This window comes from Oryzias latipes, chromosome 16 (genome assembly GCF_053564925.1).
Source record: "Oryzias latipes strain Hd-rR chromosome 16, Olatipes_Hd-rR_3.1".
In the NCBI taxonomy this organism is placed as follows: domain Eukaryota; kingdom Metazoa; phylum Chordata; class Actinopteri; order Beloniformes; family Adrianichthyidae; genus Oryzias; species Oryzias latipes.
Genome location: NC_136252.1, coordinates 5,857,270 through 5,871,632, shown reverse-complemented (window position 1 = coordinate 5,871,632; position 14,363 = coordinate 5,857,270). Strand labels below are relative to the sequence as shown.

Here is a 14,363-nt window from a genome sequence, read left to right as displayed (position 1 = left end):
CAGCAACAGCTTGAATGAACCTTTAATAAGCGTTTTTCAAGCTTTCTTCTGCCCTGAGTGATTCCCACCCCCAACCAGTGAATTCTCTGATGTTTGCCTGTCAGCAAGTGTCACTCACATCAAAATCCAGCAGCGCATCAATCTGGCCCTGCAGGGTGGGCATTCCTTTCAGCAGCTTCTCCACTGACATGGTCCTCATTGTCCCATCGGCCCTAAGACACAAGGATAAGAAAATAAAAACCCAGACACAGTGGATTTAGGAAACAACATACAGCAAGAGCCCGGGGTAAGGTAGTGGTTTAACCTCCCTTGTGCAGTGGGAACAGCATGGTTTCATCATGAAACTGCTTTCATTTTTATGCTTCACTGGTCAGAAAGACATGATCAGTGCACAAACACTGTTGTTTTTAAGGAAAGGACTGTGATAAAAATACTCTTTAATTTTCTTGAAACAATGTACATACATATTTTTGAGTCTTAAAAATATTGAGGCAACATTAATAAATGAAGACATCCTCACATAGACCCAAAACTTTCTTTGTTTCTCAGACAAATTCTTGAAGGATGTGTTTTATTCTGCAAGATTCAGAGGTAAAATTATGTTTTCATTTGAGTAAAATTGCTATATGAAAGGCTACTCTTGATAGCACATTGAGAAAATTTACCCTTTTTTGACCCGGCCAAAGTCAAAAGACATCTGTCTGTAGGCGAAGGCCTTCTCGTTCAGATAGCGGCCGTAGCGTCTGATAAATGTGGACATGTCGTAGCCTGAGGAGGACAGACAAACTTTAGTTTAGATGTTCAAGCAGGGTAACCTAAACCGGCTGTCAGAGCACCACAAGCCTGCATTCATAATTACAGTAATGCAACAGGACACCTTCACATTTCCTCCCAAGGGACGATTTAAGATCTCCAATAACCCACTGGACATACTTTCAGTATGGGGGAAGCAGCCAGAGCACCTGGAGAAAGTCCAAATGTTCACAGGTAGAACATTCCAACCAGCACCTTCTTACTGTGAGCCAAAAGTGCTTACCACCACATCACTACCCTTTCTCTCTTTATTTTCTGTCTGTAAGTGCAAGAATGTGAGCATCTCATCAGGCTTTGACAGCTCCTGACTTGATAAGAAGACAAAATAGCCTGTAGATAATGTTACCTTAGATTCACAGAGAAAGCTCAAATTGTATGTGGCCACCTAAAAAAACTTCTTCAGCTCAGATTAACTGTGTGATGCACAGACTAAGTCATCTGTAACTGATCAGACATGAGAATCTAGCATTTTCCATGTACCCAGATAACATGCCACATTCATGCAGGCAGAAGGTCGGCTGCCTGTTTTTGTCTTCGATCAGTCACAATTCCGGTTCAAAGACTGAAATTTTTGCACAAAAATGGACGGCTCAACTGCAAAGAGTCTTAGAGCACTTCAGGACGGATATGAGACACAAACCACAGAAGCAAATTGAGAAGAAAAAACACACAAATAATTCAATAAGTTCAAAAGCGTGAGAACAAAGAGCAAGCTTTTGAAAACTCAGAACAATTAGGAACTAATTTTGAAACCTTTCCACCCTTTATACTGATAACAATTTATTAAAAACTGACACTTTTCCTAGCAACTCAGAAAAAAAGAGGTAGGAAGTTGTCATTGAGACTACTTTAACAATAAAATCAAGTTTCACATTAAAAGTGTTTGTCAGCTTTTGATAATCTATTTTGGTGGAACTAGACTGGACAGTGCAGTAGCCTCAGCAGAGACTACATTCCTAAATTATTGTATTATTTTCCATGAAGCTGGGATGATTTGTGAGAACAGGGGATTAGGAGAGCTGGGGCTGGAGAACACATGGTCATTTTATCAAGTAAAAGTAAGATTCACCTTCTGCATAAAATACATGGTAAAGTTGTAAAGAACAAGTTGTAAATTTGAAGCATAAGAAAGTCATTATGCACCGTGGGAGCCAGTTTTGTCCAGGAAGTTGCTGAGGTTGAACAGGGTGTTCCGGGACGCCAGGAACTGCAGGAATTTCTGCAGGAGAAGAGAAAAATGCTCAATTAAATGTTTAATCCACTGAAAACATACTAACATCTTTTTAAATGCCAATTTCAAAATGGAAGAAACAAAAGCACATAAAAGGTTTTACAATCTAAAAAACAAGTAGAAAAAACAAAACCATTTGAATATTGTTCACCCTACATTATCTAAATCATATGTTCTCCATATGGTTGTCCTTGCTTATTTTAAATGTTCAGGTATCTCTTAGGTCAGGGATTCATTAAACTATAGAAGGAACTTTGATTTTGCACACCTGAGGAATTCCTGTAATTAATTTCTAGCTGGAGAAACTCCTGGCCTTGTGCAGTTGCTGAAGAGGGTCAAAGAATTCAGTCCCATCAAACACACATTAGTTCCATCTGCTTAGCTGCGTAATGACACAAGTAATATGCACTTTCAATACATTTAGGGACATGGAGATACTGAATACATACAGAGCATCTGACTGAGAAAGGTAATAAAAAATAATATATCAATAAATTCAATATAAATCAAGAATTTAGGTTTAAGGTTTAGGCTTAAATACAAAAGTAAGCACATTTCTGTTTGTTGTTGTAATGCTTGTTGGTAATATAATTTATACAGTTTGAAAGCTTGTTTAATTCCCTTTATAATATTTGTAAGGAACATGCATTTTGCATAAAATGTGTGCATAAAAATGATGTCCACTGAAAGTCTCATCTCAATATCATGGAAGTTGAGTCCAATGATGACTAGTCTGTTTTTTTGTTTTTACTAGGGGATATGCTGACCCATATCATCACACTGCCTCCAACCATATTGTTACTACACAGCAGTTAGCCCTTTCCACACTTCGATCCTACAAGTCAAATCCGTATACGTAGAATCTGGATTCGGTGTAAACGTTCCCCCACATGTTCAGGTTCAGTGCACGTGTAGCTAACTAAAGCACACACAGATCTTCAGACTGGATGCACTTCTGTTTACTTCTGTTCAGAGCTTCTGCAACTCCCAGATGGTGCCAGGTAGACGGATGCCTGATGTGCACCTGTGAGCACGAGTCCTGCAGCAGCAGTCAGTCTGTTCCAATAATTGGCAAGTCACGTTCAGTCCGGATGGAGCATGTGTGATAGCCCAACTTCAGCAGCTGCCATGGTGTGAAGTGAACCCTTCTGCCACCTCCAAAAGGAAGATCCAGATTTACCCCACTTAGAAAAAGTTAAGGATGTTTTTATTTAGATGCTTTCTTTTTCTAGTTAGTCTAAATTTTAATGAAATATGTAAAAATTCCCTTTGATATTACTAATAATCTCAATATTTACTCTCTGGCAAAACAAGTTTTTTATACCCACAGAATGTTGGAACTGATGCCACATTGAAAATGTTTTTCTTTTAAAATTGTTTGGTTTTGCCTCCAATAAGTAACCATTCTGAACACGGTGATACTATTCTGTGGAAGACACAAAATAAGGTCTGTAAATCCCATAAATACAATTACTCCCTACCCCAAAGAAAACAACCCCTGTGCATACGAAATCCAAGGAGTTTTCCACAATATCCCTAACTTATTGAAAGTAGTGTACATTGTAGGGAATTTCAGAGGAAGATGGCAAATGGACATCCCATAAAGAAGAAACCCTTGTGAAAAATGCATTAAAAAAATCCATAAATAATGTTTCCTTGCCCTCCTAGGTCTAGGGTGGCAGAGGTTCCTCTACAGATGCAGCCAAGGGTGAAAACTCTGCCCAAACAAAAGCTGTTTAGCATTGGCAGAAAGGACTAGGTTTTTGGACACAGCTCCCCTGTTCATTCTACAAGTGTGTGCTCCTTACAAATGTGATACAATGTAAAAGGGAAAGGAATGGGATTTTCAACAATATGCCGTTTTTTTCCAGGAAGCTTTGCAACGACAAAGGCAACATCTACCAAACACAAAGTTCTTTACTTTTTGCAGAATAATAAAAGACAAAATGCTCGTTTTCAGAAAACAGACTGAATTTTACTGCCATATTTACTTCAATACAATTCTGGCACATTTACAGAACAGCATCAATCCTACTCGTGTCAAAAGTTTAGCTCCACCTAAACAACAGCAACACAAGGTATGTCTAAAATCTCAGGCACCTCAGGATGAGTTTGTTCACCTACAAATTTGGATTTTTATCCTCATTGGTATTCTTTTTTTAACTAAAATTGATGCTCATCCTTCTGCACCCTCACTACTTTGTGACCATTTAGCTCTGTGCTCGATGAATCATCCATCAATTCATTTCTCCCTTTTTAGCTATTTCTTTGCTAAAGGGAGTGCAGCAGTTAGGCATCATTTGAGGTGGTTTAATTGCTTCTGCTATGTGAGAAAATATTTCAGAAAATTGTTGACCAAACCATCAACAGGTTTTACAACAAAATGATCTACAAAAAGAGAAATTATTAAGTGAGCAGCAGTTGATTAGAAAAAGGTGTTAGAAAAAGGACCTAAAGAGCAGGTCATGTGCTCACCTCATTGCCTTGAACCATGAGGTGGTGTGTGGTGATCAGGGCTTTGAAGACCACCACCCAGCTGGCGTTGCCGACCCTCTCCAGCAGGGTGTCGGCCATCTGGGGAATGTTCACGTTGGTTTCTTGGGTGGCCTGGATCAGGACTGAGAAACACAGAAGAGAAGAGGTGATGAACTGTAGTCTGGTAGAATGTGGTAAGTTCAGCTGGTGACAATAGAAGCAGATGTGAGAATTTATAGGATAAATCAAACACAGCGGTTTAAACACCTGGTTATGTTAAATTTGAACTTCTTATTTCTGTTTTGATGTTCAGTGTTTTAATAATCCTCCCAGCAACATTTTTCTTTGGCGTTCACCAAAATTTGATGACTCTTTTGATTGTTTGTACACAGATCCTGTCCAAAAAAAAAAACCTTTTCTCATACATCTTTTATTTTTAATTCTTCTTTTTCCCGTTATTTAAACCACGTGAAACAGAACTGAGTTTCACTTTGATCCACTGCTGCTATTTGTTTCACAGAACAATCAGGCAGCGACAGAGTGGAATAATCCACTGCAGAGACTTGCAAATATTCAGAACCCCCAACATGAAGACACGATTGCAATGACAATCACACCTGCAGCAGCGACCGGTAATCACTGCAGCAGGATACAATTCACATCTCCCCAAAGGAACACAATGGTCCTTTCAAATGCTCACTTAATAGATCAGAGATTTCTTGAACAAAATGAGTTCATTTGCCCTCTGGAGGACCGGCAAAGCTGGCACTAAATCACATCTTCAGACTTCCATGTTTTTAACATTTCTAATTTTTATTCAAGCACTAAAATGAATGAAAGGAATGTAAGATAATTTCCACACACAAAAAAATCTATAGAGCATTTCATTTTGTTGGTCACATTTTTTAGTTAAAAAGAAGTTTTTTTAAGTCTAATCTGACAATTTTCTACGACCCCTTACTGCAGCTGGAACAGCCGGCCAACATTTATTGGAAACAACACTTATTAAAATTTCAAATATTACTAAGAAAAGCAATGTTGTTGACCTTTCGGCATTTGCTTTCAGGGGTCGCTCTCACTGATTTGCTGTCAGATGGTTCAGGTGGTTTGGCTGAGGCTTTTACACCAGGTGCCCTTCCTGACAGAGTCTGGTATTGTTATATGGACCCAGGACTGGCACAGGGGGACTCAGACTTGGGCGCCTTTGTGGCCTTATCTTAAATGCTATGCATGAGCTACTTCAAAACCAAACACCTACAACAACTTCTAAATCAAACCATAACCAGCCGTAAATGACCACAGCAGTGGCGGAGCTAGAGCATTTTATATGGGGGGGGGTCAGAAGACTTTGGAAGTGTGGTAAATGAGAACAGCAGAGTGGAAATCCATTAGAATGAAATGATAAGACACACACACTTCAAACTGTTTCATCATTCATGAGTTTAAAAAAAAAATAGAACTTCTTCTTGCCATAGGGAGGAAACAAAGATTTTAGTTAAAGATTTTGCTTTTGTTATCTTCACAATCCTCAGAGAAGCTTGTAGTGATGGTTTCTTTATCTTTGCCAATTATTATCCTAATATTGACTCAAAAATTGGGCGGCAAGTGGCCCCTGGCCCCTAGTGAACCTATTTATGTGTTTTTTGAGGCCTTCTCTTTGGCTTGCAGTTTGTTAGTTTTCACATGATTAAAAACCTGTTAACTATGGCAGCACCATTATTTGAATGTCAAGGTCAGACTGTTTTGAAGATCATTCTGCGTCTTCTGTCCTGCTTTCATCCTGCAGTTATGATGTCTGTGCATTTCCATAGTAAAACAGCAAGCACACACACACACACACACACACACACACACACAATGAGTGTGAAGGATAATACAACCAGCGCTGATGAGTCAGCAGCCTTCATCATCCTACGCGTTTCATCGCCCCGTCTCATTCTGTCTGTCTGTTCGTCTCACTCTCTGCCTGTCTCTCACTGCGCTTCCTCTTGTGGCTCACATCTTCTATAATGCTGTAACAAAACACAGAGCCATTCCATCTCATATCTACACAACTAAGGGACTCAAAATGACTATTAGAGCTGGAGCACCATGTTCAGCAGCTTGTGAAGAAAATCAGTCTGTCTATGGCTCACATCTGACTGAATGTGTGAAACTGACAAAATTACAAGGATCCAGGATGAACGGAATCCAAATCCAACGGAGAGAAACAGTCTTTGTTCTGATTTGAATGCTGCAGTAAATTCTGACTCACCGTCTACCCCCACCAACACTAAAATATTTACATGCAGGTGTGTGAGAATGCTCATTTACACACTATTTCTCTGGATTTGCTTGTTTGAATGTCTACTTAAATCTCTGTAGAATGGAATGATATGATGTGTCTGCTAACTGTTGCTTTTGAATAACAGAGTTTTATTAGGAGAATACACTTAGTTCATTTAAACTGTATTGGTGAAATTCATATGTTTGATGGTGATCAAATGAAGAAGACAAATGTTTCGGAGATTAATATTACTTTGATTTATTTGGAATACTCAGGATTTAATGCACAAACTTCCTGCATACTTTGAACATGAACACATATGTGTTCACATACTACATGCATGGAATCTAGAACCCACAAACAAATAAATAATCGTCTAGTGACTGGATTTCCGAAACAACACACTAAGGTGTCATGCCTCTGTTTTGCTCCTTCCTGCTTGTCAGCTCCACTAAGGAAAATCTGTGTGTTTGCACAATGACACTTTATCTGGAGCGGGCAGACCTGCAGTGTCAGACTGTCTCAGCTTCAGTCTTTTACCAAGTGTGTAATTGTTTTTTTTTTGGTACCTGATTGTTTTAGTCTATCCCGGACCAAGGCCATGTGAATATTCATCCTAATCTGTTTTCTCTTTTTCTCTGGAGAGTTTATTACAGAAGTTCAAATCACTCAAAGCAAAACATATTAAAGATAACGACAAGAAAAATAAAAAACCAAAAGGACAATATCAAATTTTAGAAATCAAAATGTAAGTCCAAAGAAGCAAAACACAATTTTAAAAACATGAAACAAAAAAAAGTAAACGCTTTGGAAAGCAAACGTAATTTCCAGAAATAAGAATGTATGGATGTTTAAGGGTGAAAAAATACTTCCAAAAAAACGAAACAAAATATGAAACCTGAAAAGGTATGGGACCTCACTGATTGGACTTCCTTACAGGAAGTTATCTGGCATGAAAATATCTTTTGACTGAAGATATGTCCTTATATTTTTGGCCACAGTCACTGCAATAGTTCAGTGATTGATCAATCCACTCTTGACTAAATGATTGTCTTTAAATAGTGGATTAGAATTGTTTGCCTTGTTGGACAGATAGTTAACAACCCTGTAGTGTTCTGACCAAGAGTTAATGCTTAAAGACTTGTCACCGTGACGGGGAGTTGAACTGTTAAATCAACCCCCCTGCTTTCAGCAGCTCTTTGTCCTCCCCATCCAGTTATTCAAGACCTACTAACTGCTGCTGAGAGTGAGAGACAGCAGCAGCTTTTTTATGGTTACAACTTCCTGGTTGTTGCATGTCCAGAACTCTCTATTGCTTTTTATCAGGTGACACTGTTTTCTGCTAGACACCCCTTTTTCATTCCTGTCTGAGGCTAATAATTCATTTGAGGTTCCCTCACAAACAGTTAAATAAAGGAATCTTTTGTGAGGAATCTGTTGTTCACAGCTGAAAACAAATCAGTCAGCCACCAATCCTACAAGCAAGAAAAATCTCAGCTTATGTCAGGCATCATTGCAGCCAAGATAAATAGGCACATGGATCAATACATGAGCCATACACAGAAGGGCATTGGTAGACTCCAGAGGAGCCATGCACCAACTCCTTGTTGACAGAACAGTCGCTCAAGACTGGTCACGACACACCAATCTGTGCACAGCCTGGATTGATTAGGGGTGTGCCAAAATATCGATATGGTGATATATCGCGATATTTAGTCCCGTGATTGATTCTCGATGCGTTTTCATCAAGTATTGACCTTTTATGTAAGTTTAGAGACCCTGTAAAACGTTATCTTAACCTTCCTTTGGTAAGACGATTCTTCTGAGGGTAGATAAGGGCGCTCGTTGCGAGATTGGCTGTCGCGGGTGGACGAAGAAGAATGCACATTCAAACAAAAACGGCACAGGGGAAAAACAAAGAAAATAGCGAAAGCAGCAAGTTAAAAGACGCGCCGGCAGCATTGAAGCTGCATCACCCGGAGTTGTGTGAGAAAGCCGTGGTTGTTGCTGGCCTGAAGCCGACACAGCCCGGCGCGGATACCTTTTTCTAAGCGAAGCTACCACCGTCTTCTGCAAGAGCAGAGGCAATAACACACAGGATTGCTGTTTAAATGTACAAGGAGCTCCGTCCCTGCAGTGAGGTGGAGAACGAGGGATTTTGGTTTTTATTGAATGCATTAGAGCCACGCTTTGACATTCCTTCTAGGAAATGCTAAAAAAATTATCCCTGCACTGTACGTCCAGACCAGAGCTATGGTTGAGATGGAAACAGCAGAAAGAGTGGCATCCCTGCCCTTAGACCCCCCTTCTCCTCAAAGCAGCGATGGACGAGTGGCGTCATGACGCTAAAAAGCCTGTGGTTCTCAAGACAAACATGAACATAGTGTGATGACCTGGGTTCAGCCCCGCCTTCAGCCCCTAAGATTCATGGAAAGTATGGAATCTTGGGTGTGAAACCATGAGTAAGAGGGCTGGGAGCAGAAGTAACCTTCATGCTGTTTAGCTGTTTGTGATGTCTTCAAATAAATGGACTCAGATGCCATAAAGGACATAATGCGATCTGCCTCTCGCTTTGCTTCTCCCCCTTTTAAGGCTGTGCACGGACAGCTCTCCAAAGTAGCCAGTTCATTATCAGCTTGGCGCTCTGTCCCTGCTACAGCAGCGTACCAGCTGGGTCGTTACAATATATACATACATCACATGCAGCTTTTCCCCAAATGTTTTGTTCACAAAGATGTTTACTTTTCGATGCACTTAAACCCTTGTGCTATCTTAGATGACCCCACCCTTACATTGACGTGTTCTCCCTACCATGACAAAGGTGGATAAAGGTGGAAAGATTTCATGTAATCCATGGACACCAGTGAAGATCACAAATCATTGAAGAAAAAAGATTCAGAGCACTGTCTAGTGGGTCTAGATGACCCAACTCCCAATGTTAAAGTGCCTAGGATAGCACAAGGATTAGGTTCATGTATTTTATCCCTGGTCATTTGTTTTGAAAGCAGTTTATGTCTTAAATAACCTAAAGGAAAGTTCATAGCTACCTGATTTTGTTTTTCTGGGAGAATTTTATTTTTGTTTACATCACATTAGCACTAAATGGTGTCATTTATTTTTTAACAAAGACACTATAATTCGTTAACAGAATTAATATCTGATTTACAGCTATTTTTTTAAATAATGTGATAGCTATGGCTTTGTTTTTCAAAAGTTAATACCAATGTGCCTACTAGCTACTTGACTTATTCATTTTTTTAATCCTGTTTACAGCAATTTTGCACTAAATAATAGCTGCTGTTCATGTTCACTGTTGTTTAAATCGAAATTTACAGATATTTCCAAATGAAAATTGTCATTGTTTGTCTAAAACAGAGTATTACTGATTTCAGCAATGTTACACAAAACTCTGTTATTCATTACACCAAATAGGACACAAATTGTTTATTATCACTGTGTTACAAAAACGAAAAAATAAATGGGTAAATATTTTCCAACAAAAACAGTTTTTCAAGTTCTTCTTTCTTAAAGTTTGATATATTGTGAGTAATAAGAGACGATATATATTGATTATCACATTATCGCCATATCGTGATAGTATTGCAAATCGTCTCGTATCGTGAGGATTGATTGCACACCACACACGTAGATCACTGAATGCTTGGAGCTGTACAACATCAGCAGGACTCTAAAAACCTTTATAGAACACTCAATGAAGCTGTGGAAAACCACCCTTGAAGCCAATGGCAAGCCACTTGCACAAGTGTCCATCAAATGACAGAGATGACAATGGACTTCAGGAGGAACCCCCCACTCACAATTCTCAACACCACTGTCCCCTCAACAGACACAGGTTCCTAGGGTCCACCATCTCACAGGACCTTAAGTGGACCTCTCACATTGACTTACTTTTGGAAAAAGGCTCAGCAGAGGTTGTACTTCCTGCGACAACTCAAGAAGTTCCACCTGCCTCAGGAGCTGCTGACCATCTTTTACACGGCAATAATCCAGTCTGTTCTGACCACATCTATCACGGTCTGGTTTGGATCAGCTACCAGACAGGACAAGAACAGACTACAGAGAATCATCAGATCTGCTGAGAGGATTATTGCTTCCAGCCTTCCCTCCATTCAGGACCTGTACTGATCCAGGGTCAGGAAGTGGGCTGGGAGAATCGCAAAGGACCCCTCTCATCCCGGACACGGCCTTTTCAGCCTCCTCCCGTCAGGGCGGCGCTTTAGGACAATGCGCACCAAAACCACTCGCCACAAAGACAGCTTCTTCCCCCGAGCCGTCACTCTAATGAACTCCTGACTCCTGACCACTCAAGAACATAGAACAAAACCACAGAAACTGTCACACCGGAACTACTGCTGCATTTTTAATTCGTCTTTTTTCTTATTTAGTTGTTTATTTATTCCTATATCTACCTCGTATTACTTTCTTTTTTATTATTTATCCTTTTTTTAAGCCAATACATCTGTCCTGCATTTTAGGCCCAAAAGTCTTTTTTTGTTTTTTTAAATTTCAGCTTCCATACTATTCCACGCACCGTCTTCATCAGTACACATACACATAACATGTAAAGCATGTAAATATTAAATTAGACATTAATCAATGAACATTTTTGTGTTGCAAAACAACAAAATCTGCTGCAAAGATTGATGCTGCAGGCTTAAGTACTTCTTTTAGTCTGGACTCACACATGCTCTGCTGACTTACGCGGTGTCAGATAACAGCTACTGAATAGCATATCAGTGGCCCTGCCTGTGCTACACTCAGGAAAGACTCAGCCTGACTCCAATTTCAACTGCTAGCCTTTAACACATCAATAACTGTGAGTGAAACGACCGCCACTGCATGAGAACAACTGCATGCAAACGCACCAGAAGTCTACCACACAAAAATGCATCTCTTTCAACACCAATTTTCTAATTTTAGGACAAATGTTCAAGCATCCGTGGGAACATGCCAAGGTGGTTTCCTTGGAAACAGACTTTTGCATTTTCAGGACGAGTCCTTTAAAACAGGAAGACTTTACGCAGAGCAGCCCTGGATTGACTGAAGCCTCTACAGCATCACGTGGCTTCAATTCAGAGAATTGATGATGTTGTCATGATGTGGAGTTTATGCAGTCATTGGTGCTCCTTTCTGGGTATAGGAGGTGAAAGAGAAACCATGTTGTATGACTCATGCAGTGTTAAGCTACACATGAATGGACCAGTAAAGTATAGAGATTATTTTTATCTCTTCTTACCCTTAAGCAGCATGCAGTGAGGGGAAAAAAAATACCCAGAATGCATCGTGTCCATGTGTGGCACAGTGCAACATAGACGGGGGTTGCTGGGAAGCAGATGCAGTGGAGTCAGAACGAGTTGCAGCTGCTGGATACAGGTATCTGTACAAACAATCAGAGGTCACCTGAAACTGCGCTCCTGCTGCAGCTCCAAACATGCTCAGCTTCCCATCACTCAGCACGGGCCTGCCATCGGATAGCTCCTTCTTAACAAATTATCATAAAGTATTAACTAGTGTGTTTGACGAGATCATTGTATAGTACAATTATTATTTGAAGAGGCTAATTTATGTTTGTTTATGCATCTGAAAATTATCCCTGACTTGAATTGGTGAAGAGCAGTTGAAGTGTGTGTTTTTTATGACTTTTACAAAGTATTTTGTCGAATGCAAGACTTCAAACAGACACAAAATTAGAAAATTTCAGAATTTAGAATATGTTCATTTATTTGCTAAAAAACAAACTCTCCTGGTTAAAACACTTCAACTATGAAAAACAGGCATCATCTTTAGTCTAATACATCTCACCCACTCAGTGTTCTTCATTTTACCTGACAAATGTTCTGCAATTTAGCAATAAAAATCTATTTATTAAGTTGTACATAATTCACTAAAAGCTGTTGTTCTTAATTGGTATGTCCAAACAGATATATATTTATTGGTTTATCCAGTAGGGCTGCACAGTTGTTAGTGCACTCGGCTCACAGCGAGAAGACCTTGGATTGAATCCTGTCAGGGTTCTTTCTGTCTGGAGTTTGCATGTTCTCCCTGTGCATGCGTGGGGTTTTTTCTTGCCACTCCGCCTTCTTCCCACAATCATGTTTTATAGGTTAATTGGTTACTTTAAAGTGTGCCTAGGTGTGCATGTGAGAGTGTGCATGGGTGTGATTGTGTGCCCTTCAACAAACTGGCAATCTGTCCAGGGTAGAGAAGCCGGGTTGGCTCCAAAAGCTCCTTGACCCTGAAAGGGATTCAGTGGGTTCTGATAGTTGGATGAATGGTTAATCTGGTATAAAAAATATCAATTATATGAAAATTAAACATTACTGTATATGTTTATTTACAGACTCGATGTTCAAATATAAACACCACTACCATAAATTATTGATTGTTAATATGATTAGACCAGTTTTATCGTCCACTGTTTTAAACCTGTGGCTAAAGCTTGACAAGTATTGAAAAGCATTCAGAGAAAGGCGTGTTACATTTAATAAAAGATAACTCATCTAAGCTGAGATAGCAGTTTTAAACAGTTTTTTGTATGTAGGTAAAAATTGTTCAGATCCAACTCAAGTCTTAACTAACTACTCAAAAGAATCTCTGCTGTGTTCAGGACTATAGCAGGCAGATCACCCCTGGGTTGGCATCACCACACAGTTACATTTTTCTCTGCACCAATGTGTCGATGACTTAACTTTTCCAAAGCTCAGTGGGTCTATCTGCCCTTATTTGTCTTCAAAAACTGTGTGAAGTTTTATTAAATACATTTCTGTGGCGGTTAGGTAGGGGATATGGATACAATACCCTTCCAGTTAGTTGGATAAATCATTTGTGCATGTATGAATTTCCTGTTTATTCTGTCAACAAATTGGAAATGAAGCTTGTTTAAAACCTGTAGCAGAGATTTTGACATTTTATAACTTTAAAAATAGTTTTAAGGTCTTTTAAAATCACCTAAAACTTCCCCACAGGCCTTCGTCTATCCCAGGAGAAACTCTTCCCCGACACAGTGACTGCTTACTGCAATACTGGGCTGGAGGTAGGAAATCATCAGTCAGGGAGCAACAAGACAACAGGAAACCCTGGCCTCACTGCATTATTAATGAGCAATCAGATTAAAGTCACGCCCCTATAGCGTCCAAGGAGTTAGAAAGGCTGCTACCTTTTTAGTACACATCAGGATAAGGGTGTGTACCTGCATCACAGCCTGTCCAAATGATTTAAAAAACTTTTATTAGGTTCTGGCTGAATGTACTTCTAACCTTGCACTCTAGAAGACACAGAACATCCAAAGACCTAAGACGGACTGAGAGGCACGATAAGTGTATGATTCATATTTGGAGCGTTGTAGATAATGGAGTGACAGCAGCTGTGTGGGGGGTCACCGATTCGTGTCATTATCCCGAACACATGCTGATGCTGGACTGTTTGAATTGTGAGGATCCAGAGAAACCTGCTGTGAGATGAGGGCTGCAGAACCCTCTCAGTCTTCTTCATAACCCTTTTCACATTTCTCTGTTTATTGGAGCACTTCAGAAGGGAAACATGAGAGCACCAGAGTAA

At 39.8% G+C, this 14,363-nt stretch overlaps 1 protein-coding gene across 17 annotated transcripts in view; it reads right to left on the bottom strand.

The window, feature by feature from the left end:
- The window catches only part of snap91a (synaptosome associated protein 91a), a 46,776-nt gene that overhangs the window by 24,936 nt on the left and 7,477 nt on the right, over nt 1–14,363 (bottom strand). For all 17 annotated transcript variants that reach the window (XM_011484849.3, XM_078933041.1, XM_078933044.1 and 14 more), the window contains exons 2-5: nt 4,520–4,662; nt 1,957–2,032; nt 666–768; nt 119–212 (exon numbers count right to left, since the gene is read on the bottom strand). In XM_011484849.3, coding sequence (XP_011483151.1) covers nt 119–212; nt 666–768; nt 1,957–2,032; nt 4,520–4,662 — 416 coding nt within the window. The remainder of the gene's footprint in view (nt 1–118; nt 213–665; nt 769–1,956; nt 2,033–4,519; nt 4,663–14,363) is intronic.